Raw genomic sequence first — 26,530 nt, forward strand, 5'->3', positions numbered from 1 at the left:
CATGCCGTGCTTCGCCTGGTCCGCCTGCAGCTTCATCAACTTGCCCTCCTTGCTCTTCGGGTTCGTCCGGCCCTTCCAGTTGCACGTCGAGCTCCGCTTCGGGAAGGCGCCGTCGCCGGCCTCGACCTTGCCCCGCAAGATCGTCGCCCGGGGGTTGCGCTCCGCGGCGGAGTCGAGGAGCGTGACCTGTGTGCACATCAACCGCTGGTTCGGGACGTCCCGACCAAACTTTGACATGCTCTCGCTCGGTCACATCTAAGTCGATTCGGCTGATTTTTGAACGAATCGATGGCTCTCGTCGAGTTCTCGAAGCGCGGCCGAAGAGCGTGTGTCGAACCATTCGAACATGCGCACATTGAAGTCGGGTTGAAGATGTGCGTCGCACGCGGAGCGCGACCGCGCGCTTCGTCCGGAGGCTCACGGTGCCCGGCGGCGCCGCGGCCGTCGCGAGCGCGCGCGCCATGGGCGTGTTCAGGACGGCCATGGGCGCCGCGTTCAGGCCGGCGACGGTCGACTTGGCGTCGAGCCCCCGCTTGCCCATGCCGTACTTGCTCTGCTGCTGGCCCTTGGTCTTGCGGCCGCCGCCCTTCTTCTTCTTCGTCGTCCGCCCCCCCGCGCCGCCCTTGCCCCGCTTGTCGTTGAAGTGGTAGTTGCCGTTGTGCCCCTTGCCCCGGGGCTCGTTGCCCCCGCCGTCGTCGGCGAGCTTGCCCTCCTCGCCGTCGTCGTCCGCGTCCTCGACCGTGAGCGCGCGGCCGGGGCCGAGGGGGCTCCGCGACCGGGGGCTCCGGTTCGGGTCCAGGGGCGTCACGGCGTCGTCGTCGTCCTCGTCGGACTCCTCCTCGCCCTCCTCGACCATGTCGAAGACGCCCAGCACCTGCTGCTGGGCCCGGATCGTCCGCAGCGAGCCCTGCGGCGAGAGCTCGGGCGTCGACGTCGGCGACGACGTCGCGGACGGCGCGACGTGCGGCTGCACCGCCTCCTCGAGGAAGTTCGTCAGCTCGTAGAGGTCCGCGTTGAGCTCCCCGACGCCGCCCACGCCGATGCTCAGGCGCCGGCACCAGTCGACGTCGAGCTCGCCACCGTCGGCCGCGAGCGCGAGGCACCCGCTGAGCGCCTGCCGGAGCGCGCGGAGGTGGATCTCCAGCTGCACGGGCGCGTCGTCGGCGTGCTCCATGGCCGGCGCCGCACCCGCCGGCGCGGCTCACCGAGGAGACGTCGGCGCCGCCGTTGGAGGTAGACGCGGCGGCGCGCTGCGACGCGGGCGCCGACCAGCGGGGCAGCCCGCGCGTGTCGGGTCGCGCGCGTCGCGTGTCCTCGCGGCCCGTTTTTTCGCGGCCGAGTCGTGCGCGGGGCCCCGCGCCGCGGGAACGCCGAGGTCCGCGCGCCGCGGCTGGCCCCAGCGGCCCCAGACGAGTGGGGAGAGCTCTATGCACAGCGGCAGCGGAGAGCTCAGATGCGTGCTGCCTCACTGAATATGTAAAGCAATGGTGAATATAGGTGAGGTGAATCGGATCCCAGCAGTTGAGGATACCTTGATCAGCATGGGCCCGGGGCCATGCGTACGGGGCTGCCCCGGTGGGCGGTCGTCGCCGTCGTCGCCGCGCTCCTGCTGGCGTGCGCGTTGCGGCGGCGCCCGCCGACGGAGCTGCGCCGGTCCGTCGGCGACGCGCTGCCGGGCGCGCGCGTCTCGCCGACGACCCTCGTGACGGGCCCGCGCACCTTCCACCGCTTCTTCGACTCGAGCCCCTTCTCGCCGAGCGGCCGCTACCTCGCGGCGCTGCGGGCGCCCCGCGAGGGCCCGGCGGACGTCGCGCCGGGCGAGACCGCGGTCGTCGTCGTCGTCGACCTCGAGGCGCCCGGCGGCCCGCGGGTCGTCCGCGAGCGGCCCACGCGCGCCTGGGACGGCCAGCTCGGCGCCCAGGTCCAGTGGGGCGCGAGCGACGACGTCGTGTACTGCAACGACCTCGACCGCGACGGCGCCGTCGCCGGCGTCGCCTACCGCTGGCGCGAACGCGCGTCGGAGCCGCTCCCCGCGCCGGTGTACCACGTGTCGCGCGACGGCGCCTGGGCCGCGAGCCCCGCGGACCTCGGCGCCCTGCGCCTCACGCAGCCGGGCTACGGCGTCGTGCCGACGCCCGCCGCCGCGGCGGCCGCGCGGCGCCGCTTCCGCCGCGGCGGCGGGCCCGACGACGGCGTCGTCGTCCTGGACCTCCGGCGCCGCCGGACGACCCTCATCCCGCTCCGGTCGCTCGTCGCCGCGCTGGGCCGGCCCGCCAGAGCCTGCGCGACGCACCTCTTCCACGTCAAGTGGAACGCGAACGCGACGCGCCTCATGGCCGTGCTCCGCGACCGGGGCGCCGGCTGCGCGGCGGCGAACCACGTCGTCACGATCGGCCGCGACGGCGGCGACGCGCGGCGCGTCGCGACCTGGCGCGCGCGCGGCAACCACCCGAACTGGCTCGACGACGGCCGCGTGTCCATGAACCGGCGGGGCGCGATCCGTTTGTGCGCCGACGCGGAGAACGCGCCCTGCGAAACCGTCGGCGCCCGCGCGTCGGGCCACCCCGTCGCGGCGCCGCACGCGCCGGGCTTCCTCGTCGCGGACACCTACGCGAAGGAGCACGCGGCGTTCGGGCTGCCCCCGGGCGTCGCCGCGCTCCGCCTCGTCGACGCGTCCACCGGCGCCGAGGTGTCCCTCGGGTCGTTCCCCGCCGCGGACCCGCGGCGGAAACCCGACGTCTGGCGCTGCGACCTCCACCCGAGCTTCGACCGCGCTGGCCGGAAAATTGCGTTCAACGTTCGCGTGAACGGGTCGCGCGCGGTCGCGGTGATGGACTTCGGCGACGCGCCGCTCCGGGCCGTCTTCGACCGCCTCCGGGCGGAGGACGAGGCTTGACGAGGCGCGGAGCGCGTGGACGTCGCGGCATCGACGTTGATTTCTGCAACCTCAAAAATGGGCGTTTTCCCTCGAGGATATGAGCACTGCAAGAACCGCTGAGAGCGTCGCTGGCTGAGTGGCTCAGGCTGCCCGTTCCTGTCGTCGTCGCGCCGCAGTCTTGCAGCATGCCGGCGAACGGCCGGCCGGCGTTCCGCCCGTCGGGCGAGTCGCGGCAGCACACGGCCGCCGCCGGGGCCGCGGGCGAGACCTTCGCGCGGCTGCCGGCGCGGCGCGACGGCCGCAACAGCGTCTGGAACCTGGCGCCGGGCGACGTCGGCCAGGCCGACGCCGACGCGCGCACGTTCCTCCACCTCGCCAGGCCCAAGCCCGCGCCGCGCGCGCCGCGGACGCTGGCCCAGGCCAAACTCGACCGGGCCATCGCGGACCAGATCGCCGAGGCCGCCGCGGCGCCCGTCGTGAGTTTGAAGAGCATGTGCGGCGTGCGGCCGAGCCCCTACGCCCTCGAGCGGTCCCTGAGCCGCGCGGGCGGCGGGGCGCGGCGCTGGAGCGGCCGCGACGACGACTGGAGCGAGGAGGAGCCGCGGAGCCCCGCGTCGGCCGCGTCGAGCGGCGGGACGGCGCGGAGGCGGCCGAGCGTCGCGCGGGGCAAGGCCGCCGAGGAGGCGGCGCGGGAGGCGCGGGCGTCGGCCCTGGCGCGCCTCGTCGTCGTGGACAAAGGCGGCAAGGCCTGGCGCAACTGCGAGCTCGGCGGCGCGGGCTTGCCTCTCACGTACGACGACGGGCCGCGGCTCGCGTGCGTCGCGTTCCACGACGCCCGGGGCTGGGCCCTCGTCGCCATCCCCGACGACGTCGTCGTCCAGGGCCAGGTCGGCGACGGCGGCCGGCCGCGCCTCGCCCTCGCGCGGCTCGAGGACGCGGACGCGTCCGGCGGCCGCCTCGCGGTCGCGGACGACGGCTTCGACGGCCTGCTCCCGCTCCGCTACGGCGACGGCAGCTTCTTGAAGCACGCGACGTCCCTCACGGCCGTCGACGCGTCGACGCTCGCCGTCCTCGTGAAGAGCCACGCGACGGGGTCCGGCGCGCGCCAGTTCGACGCCGTCTACCACGTCGACGGCCGGACGGGCCTCTGCCGCCTCGCCGTCGACACGAACCGCGGCGACGTCGTCGCCGTCGCCGCGCCGCCGCCGGGCGCGCTCCAGGCCGCGAGCCTCGCCGGGTCGTCCTGCGCGCACGCCTGGCGCGACGTCCGCTTCGTCGCGTGGTGCCGCGACGCGGGCGTCGGCCTCGTCCGCGGCGCGGCCGACGGCGGCGCGCCGCGGCGCCTCGTCTTCGTGCCCCTGGGCAAGCGGCCCACGGGCGACACGAAGTGGCTCGTCGTCGGCGGCGGGCGCCGCGAGCCGCCGTCGATCCTCGTGGGCGTCGAGAGCGACGTCTACGCGGCGTCGTTCGCCGACCGCATGCTCCTCAAGGTCGGCGCGTGCCCCGTGCCGTCGCCCTGCGCCGCCGCCGTCGCGCCCCACGGCCTCTTGGACGACCCGGAGGACGACGGCGGCGACGCGGCCGCCGCGCGGCCCGCGCGCTACGCGCCGCGGCGCGTCTTCGAGGACGCGCTCGACGACGACGACGACGACGACGCGCCGACGCGCGAGGCCGAGGCCGCCGACGAGCCGCCGCCGCCGCCGGAGGAGGCGGAGGAGGAGGAGCCCCGGGTCCCGCGCGTGCGGCGGCCCCACGACTACCAGCCCATCACGCCCTACATGCTGGGAAACTTCCCCATGCCGGACGACGACGCCGACGCCTACGCCGACGGCGCCGCGCCGCCCGACGACGACGACGACGACGAGGAGCGGCCGCGCGCGCCGCTGGACGTGCCGGTCCTCGAGGACGTCGGCGAGCACGCGTCGCTGTCGCCGCGGCGCCTCTCGGAGACGCCCGCGAGGGCCGTGGCCTTCGCGGACGGCGGCGCGTCGTCGCTCCGGGCGTTGACGGAGCTCGCGGACGCGCCGCTCCCCGGCGGCGACGACGACGACGGCGCCCTCGCGGAGGAGGCGGCGGTGCTCGCCCTCGAGGACCGGCCGCGCGCGCCGTCCGAGTCGCAGCTCGCGCTCGTCGCGAGCCGCCGCGCCTCGGGCTACCCGGCGGGCGACGACGACCCCGTCGCGCGGACGTCCCAGCTCCTCGTCGTCGGCGTCGACGGGTCCGTGCGCCAGGCGGCCTGGGACTTTAGCGGCTTCCTGCGGCTGCCGCGGCTCGCCGCGAGCGACCTGGGCCCCGCGGACGGCCGCCACAACGACACGCACCGCGTCGACGGCCTCGCCAAGGCCCAGTCGGGCCTGCTCGTCGCGCTGGACGCGCGGCGCGCCACGCTGGGGTCCGTCGTCGTCCACGCCGACGGCTACGAGATCGCGCCGCTGACGCCGGGGCCCCTGAAGCTCAAGGGCGCGCCGGCGTCCGCGGTGCGCCTCGCGTCGCCGTGCTTCACGAAGCGGCTCCCCGGCGGCGCCGAGACGCTCTGCTGCGTCCTCAAGTACTCCAAGGCGCTGGAGCGGGCCACGGGCGTCGTCGACAACGACGCCATCGTCACCGTGGACACGGAGGCGGGCGCGCTCGAGATCATCTACGTGACGTCGCGGCGGGACGTCGTCGGCCTGTCGTCCGCGCCGCTGCCCGACGACGTCGAGGACGAGCCGCGCGCGCCGGCGCCCGGGGGCGCCCAGCGCCTCGACCGCAAGGTCCGCGTCGCGGCGCCGAACTTCGGCTACTGGTCCACGAGCGACGGCCTCTGCGCCGTCTGGCTCGACAGCCTCCGGGGCCCCGCGACGGAGCGCACGGTGTCCAAGCCCAAGAACGGCGACGCCGACTCCCTCGTGCCCTTCACGGCGGGGCCCCTGCTGCCCGCGGAGGAGGGCGTCGCCCTCGGCGCGCGGCGCAGGAGCACGAAGGCGGGGCCGACGACGACGACGACGCTCGCGCGCTACGGCCGCGGCTCCGAGACCGGCTTCGAGCCGCTGCCGGCGTCGCTCCAGGAGATCCGCGACGGCAAGGTGCGCCGCCCGCCCACGCAGATCCTCGCGGGCTGGAGGCACCCGGACCACGAGGACCACCCGTGCGAGTGCCTCGCCTACTCGCCGCGCGGCGAGCTCTTCGGGGGAGGGACCTCCCTCTGGGCCATCCACGACGACGGCAGCCGCGCCACGGCCCTCGACCTGCCCGTCGCCGCCGTCGCCGTCGCCTGGGGCGGCCTCCTGTGAGGCCGCGGTTCCGTCGTAAACAGGGCGAGAACGTCGACCGCGGGCGGCGGACGTCGGTGCTTGATTTCAACTTGACGTTCAAGTGAAGCTCTTCTCAGTCCGACATGTCAGGCTCCGCGGCAAGATGGCAGTTTGAATTCAGTGGCGACAGTGGTTCGACCAATCAGATGCGTCGAACCACAATCGACTCTGGAACCGCAGTAGACATGGCGCCTGAACGCCTGGAAGAAAAATGGGCGGGCTGCGTGAGATGAGGTGAGACTCGTGGAGCGCCGGTCGTCCCGGCGGTCGATCCTGCGTCGCACTGCTCTCTTTAATGCGCCTCGGGCAGGAGTCGGAGCAGGCCGCCAAATTGCTGCCGCTCGTCCGCTGCGGCTCCATCGAGCAATTGGACGAGCACTTGTCGGCCGACCCCGGCGCGATCCACTGCACGGATAAGTTTGGCAATTCCCTCCTCCACGTCGCGTGTCAATCCGGCAACAAGCGCGCCGTCAAGTTCTGCCTGCGGAAGGGCCTCGACGTCGACGCGCGGAACGCGGACGGGCAGACCCCTTTACACCACTGCTTCGCCCTCGGGCACAGCGCGCTCGCCGCCTACCTCATCGACAAAGGTGCCGACGACTCCCTGCGCAACGCCGCGGGCCTGACGCCCTACGAAGGCACGCGCCTCCACGGCGATTCGCCCGCGGAGGAGCGCGTCGGCCACTTCCGCCGCTAGGTTAGGACGAGGGGCTCCGCGGGGCACGACGCCGGCGTCGCGAGGGCGAGGGTCGCGGTGACGAGGTCCCGGAAGTCCGCGCGCTTCGGCGGGTCGTTCTCCGGGATGGCGTGCTCGTAGCCCCCGAGGTTCCGCGTCCCGCTCGGCCAGTGCTGGCGGAGCCACTTGTCCCGGTCGCCGTTGGACGCGTCGCGGAAATCCTCGCGGAGCGCCGCGTGGAGCGCGACCTGCTCCGCGGCCTCAACGTAGTGGAAGGACACCGTGTGGCCGTCGCAGCAGGCCGCGCCCGACGGGAGCGGGTGCGCCGGCGGGTCGGAAAATTCCAGCATCTCGTGCATGCGCCGGTACCAGTCGTCGACGCCGCCCGTCGACGTGCGCACGGGCCCGAAGGCGTGGAAGACGTGGCGCCCGGCCACGCGCGTGTCGACGGGCGTCACGCCGCGGCTCGCGAGGCACCGCGCGAGGACGAGGCCCGGGTTGCCCTGGAGCCACTTCGACGCCGCCGCCGCGGAGCAGGTCGGGTCCTCCGCGGCCCAGGCGGCCTCGAGCAGGTCGAGCGTCGCGCGCGTGAGCACGTAGCCGCTCGCGCCGGAGTTGAAGACCTCGGGCGGCTGTTTTCCGTTCCGCTGCGCGAGCGCGTGCCCCGCGTAGAGCGCCGCCGCCGGGTCGAGGCGCCTCAGGAAGCAGGCCAGGTTCGGCGCCAGGATCGCCGTGTGGTCGTTGGCCATGAACGCGAAGTCGACGCCCGCCGCGGACACCCTTCGCAGCACCCACTCGAGGCGCGCGGTGCCCATCGCGTCCGTGATGGTGGCCGGAACCAGCAAATTCTTCGGGTAGCCGTCGCAGGTCCACGCCTCGAAGGTCGGCCACTCCTTGGGCAGGTGGCCGTGGCCCACGAAGACCGCGCGCGCCTCGGGGCCCCAGGTCGACGCGATGGCCCGGAGCCGCGCGGGGCGCGCGGGCGGCGCGACGACGGACGGCAGGACCACGGTGACGTATCTGCGCGCCGCGCAGGGGAGCACGTCGAAGGCGCTCGCCGCGCCGCGCGGCCGCGGCGCGGGCGCCGGCGTCGGCGCGGGCGACGGGTCGTCGTCGTCGTCGGGCGGCCGCCGCGGCGCGTCGCGGACGGCGCGCCGCGGCCGCTCGCCGCTCTGCGGCCGCGCCGCGCGCTTGGGCTTCGGCGGGCGCTGGCGTCGGTCGCCGGGCGCCGCCGGCGCGTGGTCGCCGCGCCAGGACGGCAGCACCGCCGGCGCCGCGGCGCCGCGCCGCGCGGCGCCGCCCATGGACGCGCCGAGGCGGTAGGCGGCGAACGTCGCCGCGCAGGCGACGAAGACGCGGAACCAGGTGAGCTCGTCGCGCTTCTGCTCGCCGTCGTCGGACTCGCCGCCGCTCTCGAGCGAGTCGTTGCGACGCCGAGCGCGCATCCCCTGACGGAGCGCAATCAGGCTGTGGCGCAGCTCGTAGCAATGATGAGGTTTTCAGGTTTCCAAAAGTTTGGTGGCTCGGAGCCAAAGGTCAAAATTTACCCCGCATTCTGGTCCGGATTCCGGACGAGCGCGTTTTGGCTGTGAGCTGTATCTCAGCGGCATTGGATTTCGTCAGGGGTAAAGAGGTTTGTGGTAAATTGCTCAAGTTTCAGCGAGGTTCAATAACGCGCGCTGTAAAAGTGATTCGCTTCCGCGCGTCCACGATGGCCGACGGCGCAGCGACGGCGGACGATCCCTTCGAAGGCGCGTCGAGCACGCGCATCCGCATCAACAACATCCCCGAGAAGTGCAACTGGAGCCAGATCCGCAAGATGTTCAAGGGGTCGACGAAGATCCAGTCCGGCAAGGTCGATCTCAAGGCGCGCGACGCCTGGGCCGAGTGCAGCGACGCCGACGCCGCCAAGGCCCTGGCCCTGTCCATCGCCGTCCACGCCTTCGAGGGCGGCGCGTGGGTCGTCGAGTTCGAGACGCCGCCGCCGCCCTTCGTGCCTGAGCACAAGCGGAACAAGGCCGCGGGCCAGTACGGCGGCCCCGCGCAGAAGACCTACGGCCGCTTCCCCGACGAGCCCGCCTACCGCACGGGCTCGTCGCGCAAGGACGACGACAACGACTACAGCAAGCGCCGCCGCGACGACTACCACGACCGCCGCCGCCGCCAGGAGCAGGAGGACGAGCGGCGCCGCGAGTGGGAGCGCGGGGCGGGAAACGCGCGATTCAAGTTCGCTTCAACATGAGTGTGCCGCGCGCGACCGCTTCGGAAAAAGCAGCCACGCTTCGAGAACGCTCCGAGAGACGATCGCTCGTCCAACAATGAGCCGAAACGAGTGGAACATGACCGAGATATGAGCCGCTAAAGTTGGGAATGTCCCACTCTTGTCCTGCCAGGTGGGAGTACCAGATCCGCCGCGACGAGGACCAGCGCCGCCGCGACGACCGCGACGCGGACCGCCGCGACCGGAGCCGCTCCCGCGACACGCGCGGCTCCCGCCGCTCCCACAAGGACGACCGCCGCGACCGCTCCCGGGACCGGTCCCGCCGCCGCTGAGGGCGGCCTCGCGCGCGCCGCCGCGCCCGCCCCCGCAACGGCGCTCCCGTGGGCGCGTTAGCGCGAGCTCGGCGGCGCCCTAGTGGAACGACGGGGACTGGGGCGGCTTCGCGACGGGCTTCTCCCACTGGCACGCGCCCGTGCTCTCGTGGACGTAGTAGCACCGGCCGCTCGCGGGGTCCTTCTTCTCCCACCAGCCGTCGCCGACGGGCGCGCAGTCCTTCTGCGCCTCCGCCGGCGGCGCCGCGGGCGCCGCGGGCGCGGGCGCGGCGGGCTCGAAGGCCGCGGGCTCGAACGCGGCCGGCGCCGCGGCCGGCGGCGCCGCGGGCTCGAACGCGGCCGGCGCGGCCGGCGGTGCGGCCGCGGCCGGCGCCGCGTCCGGCGCCGCGGCGGGCGCCTGGGCGGGCCCCGGCTGGGCCAGGGCCGCGGGCACGAGCAAACCCTGCTGGTGCAGCTGGTGGAGCGCGGCCTGCTGCTGCATCGCGTGGTGCAGTTGCAGCTGGTGCGCGGCGAGGAGCCGCGGGTCCGCGGCGCCGCCGGCGCCCAGCAGGCCCGGGTTGAGGCCCGGCGGGGCCGGGGGGAAGACGACGCCCGGCAACCCCAGCGCGGCCAGGTTCAGCGACCCCGGCGGCGGCTGGACCTTGGGCCGCCGGCCCCGGGGCTTCTTCGCCGCCGCGGGCCCGCCGTCGCCGCGGGGCTTGTTCACGGACCCCTTGGGCCTCCCGCGCTTCTTGCCCGTCGTCTCGCGCTTGAGGTGGTAGTTGCGCAGGCACCGCGCCTGCACGTCCGGCGGCAGGTCGCCCGCGCCGTTGACGAGGATCTGCTGGAGCCGCGCGCGCTCCGCGAGGTCCAAATGCTCCGGGAACGCGACGGCCCAGAACGTGCGCGGCGCCTCGGCGCGCCCCACGGCCGCGGGCTCGGCGTGCGCGCGCTCGCCGAAGCGGTCCGCGCACGACGGGCACCGCGACTTCTCGAACGTCGCGCCCCCTTCGCCCTTCGCCGGCAGGAGCGCGTCCGCGCAGTCGCCGTGCCAGCAGCCGTAGCAGCCCGCGACCTCGCAGAAGTAGAGCTCGCGCTCCAGGGCCCCGGCGCCGCCGCACTTGAGGCAGCGGCCGCTGAGCTGCGCGGCGCGCGCGTCCGCGTCGTCGCGCCGCGGCGCCGCGCGCGCGGGCCGGTCGACCTCGCCGCCCGACGTGCCGTCGACGCAGTTCACGCAGCGGTAGCCCTCGTCGTCCGGGGGCATGCGCAGTAACCCCGAGCAGCGCAGGTGCGTCTCGCAGTCGCACGCGTCGCAGATGAGCACGTTCGACATCGGCGCGCCCGAATCCGTGACCGTGTACTCGCCGCACGTGTCGCAGACGTCGTCGAGCTCGTCGTCGTCCCAGGTCTGCCAGGCCTTCTCCTCCGCGCTGAGGGGCGCCTTCTGGGCCGCGGCCCGGGGGAAATTCGGCGGCTTGTGCGACTTCTTGTCCGCGTACTGGACGAAGCCCTTGCCGGTGTCGTGCGCCAAATCCGCGAGCGTGCCCCCGAGGTCGAGGAACTCGCCGACGGTCGTCGCGGCCTTGTACTTCTCGTAGCGCTCCCAGGACTTGGTCTGGGGGCGCTTCGGGTTGTCGGGCATGCAGGCGAGCTTGCGGTCCAGGTCCGCCGTCATGGTGGTGCGGCGGGTGCCGACCGGGCGCCGTCGGCGGCGGGGTCGCGGTCGGTGCGGACTCGGGGGCGCGCGGACGAGGCGGCGGCGCTGCGGCGGCGTCGACGCGGCGCGTTTGAACGATGCCAGGAGCCCGGTGCGGCGCCGAGCTCGACTCGATCGAAGCGATCGAGGAGCAAACATCGCCCTATGGCGGCTCGATGAAGCGTGTTGCACCCCCGCGCACTTGTCGATGCTCATCTACCCGTCCGCCGCCTCGCTCGGGGACGCACCGCGGCGGCGGGCGCGGCTTCGTCTCGCGGCGCTTCGGACGATAATCTTCTTACTATCGCGCGCCCGCCCAGAGCGTGACCTCCGGGCCCGCGACGGGCCGCGCCGGGCGGACCTCGTCGAAGCCCGAGACCAGCGACTCGAGGAAGACGCGGAGCGCGGGCTTCGGCGGCGGCGCCGGCCCCGCCGCGTCGCGCCGCGCGACGGCTTCCAGCGAACGGATGAACGTCACGGGCCCCGTCTCCGCGAGCTTCCGCGCGACGGCCGCCGCCGCCCCCTCCGGCTCGATGCCGCAGTCCACGGCCGAGAGCAGCTCGACGTCCGTCTTCGCCGGGTCGCTCGCCGGCCGGAGCCGCGTGCAGCCGTAGCGCACGGACGACCGCACGTAGCGGTCGCTCGGCGCGGGCGCGCCCGCGTGGTCGTCGACGGCGTGGTTCACGAAAACCGTGGCGCCGTCGACGGCGCGCACGTGCACGGCCGTCAGGAAGTCGCGCGCCTTGAAGGGCCCGTAGGACGCCGTCGACGTCCACGTGATCTGGCTGTCGTCGTCGTACTCGGCGACGGGCACGAGCTCGTGGCAGTGCTCGTTGTACTCCTTCGACCGCGAGCTGTTCTTCAGGATGTTCACGACCGTCGCCAGGGGCGCGTCGATCGTGCCCGCGGCTTTTAGGACGTCCCGGTCGTCGCAGTGGCGGAAGACGACGACGCCCGCGGCCTCGTGGACGACGTCGAAGCGCTGCGCGCTCACGTTCAGCGCCCGGCGCAGCGCGGCGTCGCCGTCGGCGCGGAACGACGCCGGCGCGATGCCCTGGGCGTAGCCGCCGCGCAGCTTGTGCAGGGCCGGCGCGCGCCGGGGCAGGGGTTTCCTGGACGCGGCGAGGGTCGCCAGGAGGAGTGTGAGGCGCATGTCGCGCCGTTGGCGGTGCCTCGGTGCTCGGGAGGACGCCGCGCACGTCCGGCGGTCGTAAACGGCGCTTTCAGGCGCCGAACCAACCCGGCGATGTGCACGTCTGATGTAAGCACCGAGGTGAACCGGGCATCAACATCGTCACAGCCGAGACGTTGCCCCTCTCCCCGCGACACGATGGCCTGCCGCGCCGTCTTCGCCCTCTGCTTCGGAGTGCTCGCCGCGTCGCTCCAGATCCCGCACCGCTCCAGATGCCTCACGCACCGACGCGCCACCCCCGTCGACACGGCCCCGGACGACGCCGGCGCCGACCTCACGAGCCGCAAGATCGTCGCGGGCCTCGCCGCGGTCGGCGTCGCGGAGACGGCGTATTTGAGCTACTCGAAGCTCGCGGCGGCGCCGGTCATGTGCGCGTCGCAAGCCTGCGGCGGCGTGCTCAACTCCGCCTACGCGTCGGTCGCCGGCGTGCCGCTCGCGTTCTTCGGGTTCGCCGCCTACTTTACGACGCTCGCGCTCGCGGCGGCGCCCCTCGTCGCGCCCGGCCTCGAGAAGAAGACGCGCTGGCCGCTCCTGGCGACGACGAGCGCCATGGGCTGCTTCTCCGCGTGCCTCCTGCTGCTCCTCGCGTTCCGGCTCCAGGAGTTCTGCGCGCTGTGCGCGGGCTCCGCGGTTCTCACGCTGACGAACGCCGCGGTCCTGCGCGCCTGGAAGGCGGAGGCCCCGCCGCCGCGCCTCGTCGGCGCCGGCGCCGCGGCGCTCTTCGCGGCGGGCGCGCTCTTCCTCGCGGAGACGGACGTCGCCATGGCGGAGGCGCGCGCCATGGTCGCGAACGCGCCGCCCGCGGTCGCCGCGCCCGCGCCCAAGGGCTACGGTGGCCCCGTCTTCACGCCGCCGGACGTCACGAAACCGTCGACGGCGCGGTCCGCGGCCCTCGCGGCCCACCTCAAGGCCAAGGGCGCGAAGATGTACGGCGCGTACTGGTGCAGCCACTGCTTCAACCAGAAGCAGGAGTTCGGGAAGACGGCATACAAGGCCATCGACTACTACGAGTGCGCCGAGGACGGCTACGCCTCGCGGCGCGACGCCTGCCAGGCGCGCGACATCAAGGGCTACCCGACGTGGGAGATCGGCGGCGCGCTCTACCCCGGCGAGAAGACGCTCGACGAGCTCGCGGCGCTCTCGGGCTTCGTCGAGTAGTAATGCCGCCTTCTTAGAGCCCGCGGTACCAGGCCGCGATGGCCGCGCCGACACTTGCGCCGACAAGTGCGCCGACGGCGACTTCGACGGCGTCGTCTCGATCGCGAGCGCGTCCTTCAACGTCAGCCCCGATGAAACTCCTCGACACAAAGCCAGACCGAGGGGCTGCTTCGAAAGCGCCCCCCGTCGCGGGCGCCGGGCCCTCGTCGTGCCGTCGACCTCGTCCTCCTCGGCGACGTCCGCTCCGGCCTCGAGGGCATGGGGTACGTGGAAGACGAGACCCGCGAGAAGCAACGGGCGGACCTCCGCGAGCTCGGGGGCACGCTGCGCGAGTTCGCCGAGCTCGAGGCGCGGCGGCGGAACTGGGGCCCGGCCCAGCGGCGCCTGGGCCTAGCCATGAGCGCCTGGCAGTTCTTCGTCATCCGGCGGCGCCACGGCCGCTTCCTCGCCAAGGAGCGCGCGCGCCTCCGGGCCCTGGGCCTCGGGCCGCCCGAGGCGCCGCCGCCGGCCGCGTCCGACGACGACGGCGGGGACGACGAGCCCGCGCGCGCGGCGCTGCCGCTGCCGAGCTGGGAGTGGTACACGAGCCTCCGGTCGACGCACGGCTCGTCCTGGGGCCGCGCGCCGCGCCTCTCGCAGTACCCGAGCTGGTCCGGCCCCGCGACGCCCGCGCGGAGGAAGGGCAAGCGGTCGCGCGGCGTCCGGTGGGCGCCGCGGTCGCTGCCGCCCTGGATGCGGCCCCAGCTCCTCGCCGCCGCGCCGCCGCCCGCCCAGAGCCCCGCGGCGCCGTCCCCGCGGGCGAAGAAGGTGCGGGGCGCGCCGCGGCCGCCCAAGATCCCCCGGAGCCCGACGACGCCGAAGCGTCCCCGGACCGTGAGCTTCGACGGCGCGCGCGGCCCCGACCCGCCGCCGTCGCCGTCGCGCTTCCCCGCCCTCGAGGCCCGGGCGCCGGCGTCGCCGGACCGCGCGTCGGCGTCGACGGCCCGGGCGCCGGCGTCGCCGGACCGCGCGTCGGCGTCGACGGCCTCCGTGCGGGCGCCGCGCACCGCGTCGACGTCGCTCGGCAGCCCGCTCTCGTCCTACCGGAAGCTCGCGCCGCGCGTGGGCCGCGACGACCCCGACGGCGACTTCAAGGACCTCGCCCACGACAAGTTCGCCGTCTACGCCCTGACCTGGCCGCCGAAGCGCGCCGCGGGCTTCCACCGGGCCGGGCGCAAGGCCTTCGGCGCCGCGGCGAACCGCGTCAACAACCGGAAGACGATCCTCGCGGCCGGCTCCTTCTCGACGGTGGAGTACGTCACGAAGACGTCCACGTCGCCGCGGGGCCGCGAGGCGCGCGTCACGCTCAAGCCCGCCGACGACTTCGACCGCGTCGTCGCCGCGTGACGCGCGCGTCCGTTATAAATCGCCCCGCGCGCCGCCGGCGCGGCCCGGGGCCGCCTACTCGGGCGCGCTCGGCTCGAGGTCCGGCGCCCAGGCCTCGGCGTCGAGCTTGAAGGGCGTCGCGCAGACCGGCGCGCCGAGGTCCAGCGCGTCGGCGACCGCCGCGACGGTGAAGTCGGCCGCCGACGCCGCGGCCGTCGCCGCGGCCGCGTCGACCGCCGCGGAGCAGAAGAGCAGGTACATGTACCAGGACCCCTCGGCCAGGCCGGCGTCCTTGGGCGCCACGTAGGGCACGAGCTCCGTGCCCGCCGCGATGAGGTTGCCGCCGCTCATGGGCGCGAAGTGGCACCGATCGTGGACGACGGGCGCGTTCGCCACCAGCCACAGGCACTTCTGCGCCCCCGCCGCCGGGTCGTAGCCGACGAACATGAGCGTGAACGCGTCGGCCTCGTCGAAGATCTTCGTCGGCTGGACCTGGATCGCCGTCGGCGGCTCGTCGAAGCCGCCGCACGCCGCGACGCCCGGCGCCGAGTGGCAGTTGATGTCCCCGGACCGCGAGCACACGACGATGGCGGCCTTCGTCGGGTAGCCCGCGATCTCCGGGGGCTGGACGCCTAGCGGCAGCACGGCGGGCTCGAGGCCGAGCCCCGCGTAGGCGCCGCTGGGCACGTGGAAGGGGCTCGGCATGCCGCAGAACGGCCAGTCCGTCGTGCCCCAGTTGACCTTGAGCAGCCCGTCCTCGCCGACCTACGGTCGTTCGTGACGCGCGCGCGGCGCCGGCGTCGTACCTCGACGTCCGGGAAGAGCTCCTTCGCGGGCTTGGACGAGCACACCATACTGAGTGGCTGCCCCGCTGCTTCTCCTGCGAAGCCGAAAAACGCCGCGCGCAGGCCGGGGGTCTCGCGGACTCCGGAGTCGGTCCCGGGGTGCGACGCCTCGTCGTCACCACGATGGACGTTAGTAGTCGTCGACGTAGCAGCCGGACGCGTCGAGGACCGTCGCCCCCGCGGCCGCGGCGGCGGCGTCGTCCGCGCGCGGCCGCTCCGCGCCGAGGAGGTCGAAGAACGCGTCCGGCAGCGCGCCGCCGTCGAGGTCGTACCAGTCGCTGTACATGAGGAGCGCGTGGGCGACGAGCCGCGCGCGGTCCCGCCGCGGCGCCGCGCCCGGGTCCGCGCGGAGCGCGTCGAAGGCCGGGACCGCGCCGTCGAGCGCGCCGTCGGCGACGAGGTGCGTCGGCGGCGCGTCCGCGCGCCGGAACGTCGCCGCGAGGGAGATGCGCGGCTCCCGCGCGCCGGCGCCGCAGAGGCCGCCCCAGTGGATGACGTTGTGCCAGCAGAGCACGTCGCCCGGCGCGAGCGGCACCGGCCGCGCGGCGCCGATGGGGAAGCGGAGCTTCGTCGCGCCGGCCTCGAAGCCCGGCAGCGCCGGCCGCAGGTGGTCGTAGTGGCCGTCGTCGGCGTAGCAGGCGTCGAACTCCCGGGGCACGACCCAGAGGCACCCGTTGTCCGCGGCGGCCTCCGTAAAGGGCAGCCACGTGTTCAACACCTTGGGCGCGCCGTCGGGGAAGTGGGCGTCGCCGTACGTGAAGTCGCGGTGCGGCAGGCCGAAGCTCTCGCCGACGCGCGCGCACCGCGTCTTCCGCGCCGGGGTCGTCGTCCCGTGGCGCCGCAGGCTCCAGATGAACATCGACGGCTCGAGCACGCAGTCGCCGAGCACGCGCCGCGCGAGGTCCCAGCTCCGCGCGACGCCGCGCCAGGGCGCGTCGCAGAGCAGCGCGAAGACCGGCGGCCAGCCGGCCGCTTCGACCTTTCGGACGACGTCCGTGCAGTCGCGCCAGAGGGCCGCGTCGGACGCGTCGCGCGCGGCGAAGTAGCCGTCGCCGCCGCCGAGCGCCGCCCGGGCGGCGGCAACGTCGAAGTCCGCGGCGGGCGCGCGCCGCGCCGACGGCGCCTCGAAGGCCCGCCAGTACGAGGCCTCGGCGAGCGCGTCGGCCGCGGCGTCGCCGTTCGCGCAGCGCTGCAGGAGTGTGGACGCGGTCGTCGTCGCCGGCGGCGGCGGCGTCGCGTCGGCGTCGGCGTCGAACATGGACGACGCGACGAGGCCGCCGAGGAAGCTGAACGACTTGGCATTGAGGTCCTCGTCCTCGACCGGTTTCGGCGCTGGTTTTGGCGCTGGTTTGGGCTTCTGCGGTACGTCCAAGGCGCCGAATTTGCGCGTCTGCACGAGCACCAATGGCGCCATGACGCGGTCACCAGGGTTGCGTTCAGAGTTCGCAGCGCATACGATCACCAGGGCGTGCTAAATTGCAGCACATCGCTCGCCTAAGCAACATCAGCCTGAAAAAGGTAAACGAGGGCGAGTTTAGTGGCGTATGATGGCTGCGAGGCAGCCCGCCCGGCCGCTGGCCGTCGTGGCGCTCGTCTTCGCGCTGGCGCTCGTCGCCGGCGCTCGTCGCCGGCGCGGCGCGCCGCTCCTGGGCTTCGCCGAGACCGTGCGCGTCTCCGCCGCGACGACGACGATGACCTCCCGCGGCCCGCTCGTGCCCTTCAACAGTAGCGACTGGCGGCTCCAGAAGATGACGCACCTGTCGAGCCTCGCGACGCTCAACTCGACGCTCCACCTCTTCACGACCTACCTCGCGGGCTCGCTCACGGACTGCCCGTCGGACCTGGGCTGCTCCGTGCGGCGGGCCAAGTTCGGCGTGCGCTTCGGCACGCACTCCGGCGCGCTCCAGTTCCTCGCGGCGCCCCTCTTCGACGACCTCGGCGAGGCCGACGGCTGGATCGCATACTTCCGCGAACTCCACGGCGACATGCGGAACTTCGACGCCTTTATGCACAACAAGGTCGTCCTCTACGCGCGGGACCTCGCGACGTACGCCGGGCCTTTAATCGCGGACGGCATCCCGCTCATGCTGCGGTCCTCCGTGGACGCCGACGGCGCCGACGTGCTCCACCTCGGGCTCCAGGTCGAGGGCGTCGTCTTCGAGCTCGTCGGCGCCGCGGGCGACATGCCGGGCGCGCGAGCGCCGGCGTGGAGCGCGGACGAGTGCCCCGCGGCGCACGCGCTGCCCTTCACGCTCGCCTACCTGTCGGACCTCGTCGGCCTCGCGGACGACGCCGACGACGACTTCGCGCTCTACGCGAACGAGCCGCTGCTGGCCGTGACGCTGGGCATGACGCAGCACGGGGTTACTAGCGCGGGCGCGGCCGCGCGCTACGAGCACGCGGCCGTGCTCACGGGCGCGTCCCACAACGTGACCCACGCCTCGGCGACGTGCGTCGTCGTCGACATGGGCTGGGAGTCGCAGCCCGGCGTCGCGATCCGCTTCGTCGACAACGCGGCGGCGCCGAGCGGGTCGCGGTCCCTCGCGGACTACGACGCCTACGTGCGCCGCGACCACGAGGCCTTTCTCTACGACGAGGACGGCGAGCAGAACCCGGACGGCTGGGACCGGTACCTGGACCAGCACCTGGGCATCTGGTACTCGGGCGGCGAGGCGAGCTGCCAGGCCCGCGCGTCCGCGCTGCGCGTGCTGCTGGCGGACGTGCCGTACGCGGAGAGGCAGCAGCCGGACGCGCACCTGTTCTACGCGGGCTACGACGGCCCTTTTGCTTTGGAATACCAGTTCGAACACTGCGACGCGGACCGCGCGGACGCGCCCGCGGAGTGCGGCTGCACGGGCAACAACAACGAGGACACGTGGTACAACCTCACGGGCGACGCGTGCTGGGCCATGGGCGACGACTGGTGCGAGTAAGGGTTAGCGCATGTGTGGGCGCGCCTAGTCGGCGTCGTCGTCGCGGCTGCTGCGCCAGAACGTGAGGATCGTCCAGAAAATCTCATTCGGCAGACGGCGCGTCGGAGCGCCGAAGAGCCGCTCGAAGACCTTGGCCTCCGCCACGCTGAGCTCGTTCGAGCCCGAGGAGGCCCGGGGAGAGGGCGGCTCCGCGCGGCCGCGGTCGCAGAGAGAACGGAGCCGCACGAGCTCGACGCGCGGCGCCCGCCAATACGCGCGCCAGCTTCCCGCGGCCTTGACCTCCGCGAGGAAGTTCGCTGCTTTGATGAGTTTTTGACACTCGGTGGGGCTGGGGTGTTCAAAGTACGCGGCACGTGCCGCACGTGTGCGCGCATATGATTCCGCATCTAGTCCCTGATTGTCAGTCAGAAACAGGTTCGCCCCACGACAAACCATGAGGTGCACGAGAGCAAATCTTTTACTGGCGTGGCATCGCAGCGGCGTTACGTCGCCTATGTCCAGAGCGTCGATGTCGGCGCCGTGATCGAGGAGTAGCGCCGCTTCTTCGGGATGACGACACCAATGAAGGGCGGTTCTACCGCTGTCAGTCCTGGCGTTTGCATCGGCGCCGTGCTGGAGGAGAAGGTGAAGAATGGCATATCTGGCCTCGAAAGATCCGCCCAACTCGCCGTATAATAAAACCAAATGCAACAAAGTCCTACCGAGAGAGTCGACTTCGTTCACGTCGCGCTCAGGCCCCCCAGACTCGAGCCACGTTCGTACCGTCTCTACGTCTCCGCATTGCACGGCATTTGCGACTGCGGCTGGGATCATCGCTCGAGCGTCGACGTGCAGCAGCCGACCCCGCCTCTTCGCTTGCGCGCAAAACTTTTGCGGCATTCGGCGACGAAGTCGTCGACGCGTCGGAGACCGAGCACACGGGACGAGTCGCGTCGCGCCGCCGCCCACGGCTCAAGGGCGCAAGGCGCGATGCTCCTCGCCGTCGCCCTCGTCGTCCTCGGCGCGCTCGCCGCCGAAGGCATGAAGTCCGTCCCGCGAAGCGGCGACACGGAGGCGGCCTGGGTCGAGCGGTGGCGCAGCGGCGGCGCCGACCGATGCCTCGTGGACAAGGACGAGCACCGGCCCCACTGCGCCTGGCTCGCCCTCGCGGGCCCCGTCGACGTGGGCTGCCGCTTCGAGGTCGCGTCGACGGGCCTCGCGGCCGGCGTCGCGAGTGCCGGCCCCGCGCTCCGCGTCGTCGCGGGGCGGCGGACGTCGCCGCGGACGTTCCACGCCGAGTGGGACCGCCACGCGCCCCTCGCCGCGCCGGCGCTCTGCTCCCACGGCCTCGACCGGGACGCGCCCCGGCGCGGGGGCGTCGTCGCCGTCGTCGCCGCGAGCTCGATCCCTTACGTCTTCAAGGAGTGGGCGGCCCTCGTCAACAAGGTGGCCTATTTCGGCGCCATGGGCGTCGACTGGGCGCTCTGGATCGGCGACCTCGACGACCGGCTGTCCGTGGAGGAGACGCCGACCTGCGCGGCGCGCGCGGACAACGTACCGGGTCTCCGAAAACACTGGGTCTCCGAAAGCAAAGGATCGGTCTACGACGGCGACGCGTCGCGCGCGGTGTCGAACCACCTGATCAAGATCCTGGCCGTCTACGCCATGTCGGACCGGCCGGGCGTCACCGGCGTCGCCTACGTGGACCTGGACGCCATGGCGCATCGGGAAGACATCCTGAAGCTCTTGGACGGCGACCGCACGCCCCTCCACGGCGACCACGGCGCCGAGACGTTCCTGGGCGTCATGCTGGGCACGACCCACCCGAAGGGCTTCCGCATGCCCTTCTGGCAGACGTCGTCGAACAGGTTCTACGTGAAAGCGCGGGACCCGTACGCGGCGAAGCTCCTCGGGCTCTGGATGGCGCACCGCTGCGGCTTCAAGGACCAACTCCCGCTGTGGCACGTCCTTCTAGCCGTCGCCGAGGAGGGGAGCGGCGGGAGCTGCCTCCGCGCGCACTACCACGGCAAGATCTTCGAGTCGATGACCTACGTGGCGGCGCACTCGTACCCAAAAGGGTTCTCCGCGCCCAGGGGCTACCGCGAGGACGCGGACGCCCTGCTCACGACCTGCGACGAGCTCGTCGCGAAATGCCCGAAGCTGCGCCTCTGCGCCCACGAGGACGTCGTCTTCTCGCATCTGCACCACCGAACGGTCCAAGGCGCCGCGCCGCCGCGGAAGTTCGCCTATTTTGACTCCCACAACATTTCCCACGTCATCGCCGTGCCGGACTCCCTCTACGACCCCTTCAAGCTCCCGGACGGCTCGCTGGCGCCGCGGGGCGCGATGCGGAACAACCGGGAATTCGTCGAGTACTTCGGGCTGGACCTGATCACGGCCGCCGCGCGCGCGGACGCGGACCGCGGCTGGAGCCTGGCGTCCCTCTACGGGCCCAGCCACCGGGGTGACTAGCCCTTTTTGCCGCAATTACTTTCTCTCTTCCGTCTGCGGTATGTTGCAGTGCTTCTTGCCGTGATCGATCAGCACTGGCAGGCGACGATGGGCTCTCCGAGAGCTCGTGCATAGGACTGCTGCCCCGACGCGCGACTGAGCGCACCAACCAGCGCTGCGACGCGCGACTGAGCGCAAGCTGCGACGCGCGACTGGTGCACACGGCTGCTCCGAACTTGCGCCGCGCCGCCGCGCATGCGTCCATGAGCCAGCGGAGCGCCGCTGCGTTGGCGGCGCTCGCCGGCGCCGCCGGCCTCTGCGCCTGGCGATGGTACCGCGAGGCGCGGCGGCTGCGGCGCCTCGTCGCCGCCGCGGCGCTGCCCCTGCGGCAGATCGGCGTCGTGGAGTCGTGCTACCGCGACGTGCAGGGCACGCCGCGGCAGCCGCTGCTCGCGCCGACGGCGCGCGCGGTCTGCGTGCTGGACAAGGCCGTCGTGGAGGCGTGCGCGCTCGAGGGCCTCGACCGCCACAGCCACGTCTGGTTGCTCTTCGCCTTCCACGAGAACACGAACGGCCGCAAGCGGGCCGTCGCGGCCAAGGTGCGGCCGCCGCGCGGCCGCGGGCGGAAGGTCGGCTGCCTCGCGACGCGGACGCCGCACCGGCCGTCGGCGCTGGGCCTGTCGCTCGTCGCGCTCGAATCCGTCGACGCGCGCGCGCGGCGCGTCGTCGTCCGCGGCGCCGACGTTTTGGACGGGAGCCCGCTCGTGGACATCAAGCCGTTCTTGCCGTCGTACGACGCGCCGCCGGCCGGCGACGCCGTCCGGACGCCGCTCGCGGACTGGTACGGCGGCGAAACCGCGGCGCCCAGGGCCGTGCGCGGCGCCGCGGGGCGCCTCGACGCCGTCGCCGACGCGCTGACATTGTTCGCGGGGGACCCTGCGGCCGCGACGCGCGCGCTCGTCGAGACGCTCGCCGTGGACGTGTCGCGGCCGCCGCGCGACAAGCCGTACCGCACGCGCTTCGACGGCGTCCTCGTGGAGTACGTCGTCGGGGACTCGCGCGTGGACGTGGTCGCCGCGACGCGCGCGGCGCCTCCGGCTCCGGCGGCGCCGGCGCCGGCGCCCGCGATGCCGCCGTCGGCCTACGAGCCGCCCGTCGACGCGGCGACCTTCGCCCGGGTCCACCTGCGCGCGGCTTTCGCGCCGCTGCGGCTCGCGGGCGCGGCGCGCGAGTGGCCCGCGGCGGCCGCGTGGACCCTGGACGGCCTCGCGGACCGCTGCGGCGAGCGGCGCGTATTGGTGCGGCAGCGCGTCACCTCCGCCGCGTACCGCCGGGGCGCCGCGTCGCCGGTCGAGCGCATGCGCTTCCGCCGCTACGTCGACGAGCTCAGGGCCGGCCGCGTCGACGCGTACATGGCCGCGGCGCGGCGCGGCGTCTTTCTTTTTTCACGACGGGAAACGAAGGAGCGACCGTCGCGCCGCAGGCGAGCGTGCGCCACTGCTTCCCCGCGCTCGCGGCGGACTTTGGCGCGCCGCGGCTGCTGCAGGGCTGCAGGGTCCACTCGGGGCCGTTCCTTTGGGTCGCGCCCAAAGGGCACGTCGAGTTCTGCCACCTGGACCCCGACGACGGCTGGCTCGCGGTCGTCTCGGGCCGGAAGCGGGTCCGCCGCGGCGTCGAGCTCCCCCGTTTCTCCCCGCACGCGAAGCGCGCTCTCCCCGCCGGCACGCCACCCACGAACGTCCCCCGCAGGTCGAGCTCTGGCCGCCGACGCTCCGCGAGGAGATGGCGCCGAACGACCTCGGCGCCGACGGCCGCACGGTCCAGAGCTCCGCGCCCGGCCCGGAGCCGGCGGCGGTCTTCGAGCTCGGCGCCGGCGACGCGCTCTTCATCCCGGCCTTTGCGTGGCACCGCGTGACGTCGACCGAGGAGTCGATCTCGCTGAACTTCTTCTTCGGCGACGACGCGGGGTACGTCGCGAAGGTCCTCGACCGGCCGACGTTCCGGCTCTGGCTGCTCAACGTCCTCGAGCAGAACGCCGCGGGGCTGCCCCTGATCCTGGACCACCTCGACGCCGCGGTGTCGCTCCTGCTGAAGCAGCAGTGGGCCGACGCGGCGACGCGGCGCGAGCTCGACGCGATCCGCGCCTTCGTCTACGACCACCTCGAAGCGCACCGCCCGGGCGCCGTCGCGCCGGGCGACCGCGACGCGCGCGGCCGCGGCGACGCGGGCGCCGCGCCGCCGCCGGGCGCGCGCCTCAAGATCCGCGGCCTCCGGAACCGCGGCGGCGTGGACTTCGTCGAGGACCGGGAGCGGGGGCAGTAAGCGTTTCTTAGTGCGGTGGGGGCGCAAGGGGGCCAGGAACGCCCGCTCAGTCCTCCTCCTCCTCGATTGCCTCGATGACGCCCGGGAGCTCGTCTTCGGTGAAACTGAACCACTCCGTCCCGCCCCGGCCGCGGATGCCGTGTTGCCCGTTGGCGACCGCCCCTGGGCGAACTCGCCGGGGGACCAACTTGCCGTGGGAGTCTTCGACAGCCTCCCAGTACTCGTGGTTGGCGGCATACTTGGCATGGAGTCTGTATTCGACCTGCTTCCGCTCCTTCAAGTCGCGCTTGGACTCTGCGAGGATGACGAACGGTCTCCAGCCCGCGAAGGCGATCTTCCGGCGAGTAACTCGACCCGATCTTGTACTTCCCGCCTTCCCAGATCTCCTTCGCCAGGTACACCTTGCCGTCTTTGGGCTCCTGAGGCACTGGCGGCTGCTGAGGCGCGAGCACCGCCGCGTTGATGACGGCAGCCGAAGGACGATCCAAAATGTTCAGGAGTTCTTGTTTGGTCACCTTGTCGAGAGTCCGCGTCTGTGTCCGCTTAGGCGTATCCTCATCGTAGTCGAACTTCTCGCAGTACCTCTTGCGCGGCGTAGAGCCCACTAGTTTCAGCTCCAGCGCGTCGGCATCGCGCTTTCGGCTCCAGTGAGCCCGCGGCGTCGTGAGCCTCTGAATTTCGTAGGTCACCATCAGCGTCTCGTGGCCCCCCTGACCGTGGGTGTGGGTGATGCTCAGGAGATCCCCAGGCGCGAGCGTGTTTTTGCCCCGCTGATTCGCGACACCGTCCCACTTCATCTTCCACGGGGCTGTGATGTAGTCGAGCTCGACTACCTCCGTCCCCGCGAGTCGCACCTCCTCCTGCCAGTGCGCGATGGCGGCGTCGCTGGACTTCCCGATGCAGGTCTCCGCGGTTTTGTACGCCGCCATGTTCTCCGGCTGCGGGAACTCTCCGCCGAGCGAAACCCGGCCGGGCAGCCGCTCGAGCAGCAAGGGGTAATAAATAGTATCTAGATTTATATCCCCTTGCGAGCAGCAGATTTCGCCTTCAACATCTGCCCCAACGGACCGAAGCGCCGGAAGCGGGCTCCGAGCGCGCAATCACGCCCACGCACCGCGAAGAATCGGCCGTCTTTTTCCGGTGTCCACTACGCGCCCCCAGCCCCAGACGCACCCGCGAGCCGCAGCGCTCTCACGCAACAAACCCCTGACCGCCGCGCCCCCGCAGGCAACCCGCACAAACCCCTAAAGCTCACCGCATCCCCTAAAAGAAGCATGACGATCCACAGCGAGAAAAACGAGAAGAAGGCGCGCAACGACAAGAACACCTACTACAAGAAGCAGGCCGGCAAGGCCGTGGAGTCGACGCCCCCGAGCGACGAGGAGCTCGCCGCGGCCCTCGAGGCCGACGTCGCGGAGCGGCGCGCCGTCAAGGCGCACGTGCCCCTCGCCTCCATCAACCGGGGCGCCCTCGACGAGGGCGACCGCGACGCCGCCCAGGCGCGCGCCGAGGAGGCCCAGGCGGCGCGGAAGCTCGCCAAGAAGGAGCAGAAGGCCAAGGACAAGGCCGCGGCCAAGGCGAAGCGCGTCGAGCGCAAGCGCGCGCGGTCCCTCTCCGACTCGGAGCCGGACAAGGTCCAGGCCACGGCGCCGCCCCCGGAGCCCGCGGCCGCGGAGAGCTCCGGCGGCTTCTTCGGCTTCTTCCGGTCGCTCGTGAGCGCGCACTAGAGGCGGGGCGCCGCGCGGCGCGGCGCCTTGGCGACGGCGCGCCGCCCCTCCCCCGGGGCCCGCCGCACACGCGCGGGCCCGCGCGACGGCCGCCGCGGCCGAGTCGACCCTCTGGCGCGTGTACATAAGCTGGCTTTTGGGGCGATATCGGCAGAGGCGATTGGCATCCCGAGCCGCCGCGGCGGAAGCCTCCGCGGCATCTCCAGGGGCGAGCTTCGGAGGAGGTTAGCGCCGCGGCCCGGGCGGGCGCCCCGGGCGGCCCTCGTTTGCAATCGCGCGCTCACTTGGCGTCGAGGGGGCTCCACTCGGACGCGCGGTCGTCCGTGCGCCGCTCGACGTCGAACTTGACGCGCTTCTGCGCGTGGGCGGCGAAGAGGCCGCCGGGCGGCTTCGCCGGCGGCGCGTCGACGGTCTTCTTGACGCGGAAGTCCGCGTGCTTCTCGTGCCACTCCGGCTGGAGCACCGCGGGGTCCGCGCGGGGGTCGTGCGCGAAGGCCGCGTGCTTCGACCCCGCGGGCCCGGCCTCCGTCGCCGTGGACTTGAGGCGGCGGAAGTGGAGGGGGCACTTGGTCGGGAAGAGCGCGCCGAGGAACTCGCCCACGCGCGCGAGCTCCTCCGCGGCGCCCGAAGAGAGGACGACGACGCACGCGACGACGGCGCTCGCCGCGTCGGGCGCGGCCGCGCGGGCGCCGCCGTAGCGCGGCCCCGCGTGGGCCCGGGCCCGCGCGGCCTCGGCGGCCCGCGCCTCGAGCTCGTCGAAGGCCGGCGCGGCCGCGACGGCCGACGCCGCGCGCGCGGCGCCCGCGCCGCGGAGCGCGCCGGACTTGGGCGCGAGCGTCTGGAGCACGACGGCCGAGCCGAACTTCTTCTGGATGAGGTGGGGCTCGAGGATCTTCCACCAGACCTACAGAGAAAGGGATTTTTTTGACGAAAGAAAAGGGGCGCGTTCCGGGGCGCGGCCGCTAACGTCGTCGAGGTCGCCCATCTGGAGGGGCACGAGCCAGTAGCCCGGGTCGGCCTCGGGCACGCAGTGGGTCCAGACGTCGCCCAGGGACCGCTCGGCGGCGCCGCGGTCGGAGCTCGCGGCCGTCTCGGTCCACAAAGCGATACGGCTGTGGCCGAGCGACTTCGGACGCAGGTTCATGAGCTGGAGGTGGCCCTTGTGGACGCAGGTCTCGTCGAAGGCGCACCAGAAGGACGTCGCGCCCTCGGCGGCGGCGGACCCGGAGGCCTGCGTGACGACCTTGCGCTGGCGCTTCGCGGGCGGCTCCTCGGCGCGCGCGGCGCCGTCGTCGCCGTCGCCGTCGCCGTCGCCGTCGTCGTCGTCGTCGTCGTCGTCGTCGGCGCCGGCGCCGTGGCCGCCGGCCGCGGCGGCGGCGGCCTGCTGGGCGCCGGCCTGGAGCTCGCGCCAGTCGTTCTCCAGGAGCCAGGAGCTCGCGAGCTCCGCGGACCCCGTCACGTCGAGCGCCTGGCGCAGGGCGTT

At 73.3% G+C, this 26,530-nt stretch overlaps 8 protein-coding genes across 8 annotated transcripts in view; 6 read left to right on the plus strand and 2 right to left on the minus strand.

Moving 5' to 3' along the window:
- Window positions 1-1,555: 1,555 nt before the first annotated feature.
- On the plus strand, window positions 1,556-6,150 carry AURANDRAFT_65233 (hypothetical protein; the record flags this gene model as incomplete). Its single annotated transcript, XM_009039994.1, has 2 exons — window positions 1,556-2,797; window positions 3,055-6,150. 2 exons carry the CDS (start codon window positions 1,556-1,558, stop codon window positions 6,148-6,150), a joined length of 4,338 nt encoding a protein of 1,445 aa, XP_009038242.1.
- Window positions 6,151-6,466: 316 nt separating this feature from the next.
- Window positions 6,467-6,868, plus strand: AURANDRAFT_28487 (hypothetical protein; the record flags this gene model as incomplete). The annotated part of the gene is made up of 1 exon (XM_009039995.1): window positions 6,467-6,868. One exon carries the CDS (start codon window positions 6,467-6,469, stop codon window positions 6,866-6,868), a length of 402 nt encoding a protein of 133 aa, XP_009038243.1.
- AURANDRAFT_65234 (hypothetical protein) lies at window positions 6,865-12,228 on the minus strand (the record flags this gene model as incomplete). The annotated part of the gene is made up of 3 exons (XM_009040040.1): window positions 6,865-8,314; window positions 9,493-10,994; window positions 11,404-12,228. 3 exons carry the CDS (start codon window positions 12,226-12,228, stop codon window positions 6,865-6,867), a joined length of 3,777 nt encoding a protein of 1,258 aa, XP_009038288.1.
- Window positions 12,229-13,191: 963 nt separating this feature from the next.
- On the plus strand, window positions 13,192-13,425 carry AURANDRAFT_28327 (hypothetical protein; the record flags this gene model as incomplete). Its single annotated transcript, XM_009039996.1, has 1 exon — window positions 13,192-13,425. One exon carries the CDS (start codon window positions 13,192-13,194, stop codon window positions 13,423-13,425), a length of 234 nt encoding a protein of 77 aa, XP_009038244.1.
- Window positions 13,426-13,683: 258 nt separating this feature from the next.
- AURANDRAFT_65236 (hypothetical protein) lies at window positions 13,684-14,811 on the plus strand (the record flags this gene model as incomplete). Its single annotated transcript, XM_009039997.1, has 1 exon — window positions 13,684-14,811. The coding sequence occupies one exon, from the start codon at window positions 13,684-13,686 to the stop codon at window positions 14,809-14,811; it is 1,128 nt and encodes a 375-aa protein (XP_009038245.1).
- Window positions 14,812-17,182: 2,371 nt separating this feature from the next.
- On the plus strand, window positions 17,183-18,568 carry AURANDRAFT_65237 (hypothetical protein; the record flags this gene model as incomplete). Its single annotated transcript, XM_009039998.1, has 1 exon — window positions 17,183-18,568. One exon carries the CDS (start codon window positions 17,183-17,185, stop codon window positions 18,566-18,568), a length of 1,386 nt encoding a protein of 461 aa, XP_009038246.1.
- A 969-nt stretch (window positions 18,569-19,537) lies between these two features.
- Window positions 19,538-23,320, plus strand: AURANDRAFT_65238 (hypothetical protein; the record flags this gene model as incomplete). Its single annotated transcript, XM_009039999.1, has 4 exons — window positions 19,538-20,985; window positions 21,267-22,431; window positions 22,482-22,658; window positions 22,748-23,320. 4 exons carry the CDS (start codon window positions 19,538-19,540, stop codon window positions 23,318-23,320), a joined length of 3,363 nt encoding a protein of 1,120 aa, XP_009038247.1.
- A 1,938-nt stretch (window positions 23,321-25,258) lies between these two features.
- AURANDRAFT_71898 (hypothetical protein) overlaps window positions 25,259-26,530 on the minus strand; it is a gene marked incomplete at both ends in the record, with an annotated part of 4,529 nt that continues 3,257 nt past the window's right edge. The window contains 2 exons of the mRNA XM_009040039.1: window positions 25,259-25,951; window positions 26,015-26,515. Of these exons, the coding sequence (XP_009038287.1) occupies window positions 25,260-25,951; window positions 26,015-26,515 (1,193 nt within the window). The remainder of the gene's footprint in view (window positions 25,952-26,014; window positions 26,516-26,530) is intronic.

Source organism: Aureococcus anophagefferens, assembly GCF_000186865.1.
Source record: "Aureococcus anophagefferens unplaced genomic scaffold AURANscaffold_13, whole genome shotgun sequence".
NCBI lineage: Eukaryota > Pelagophyceae > Pelagomonadales > Pelagomonadaceae > Aureococcus > Aureococcus anophagefferens.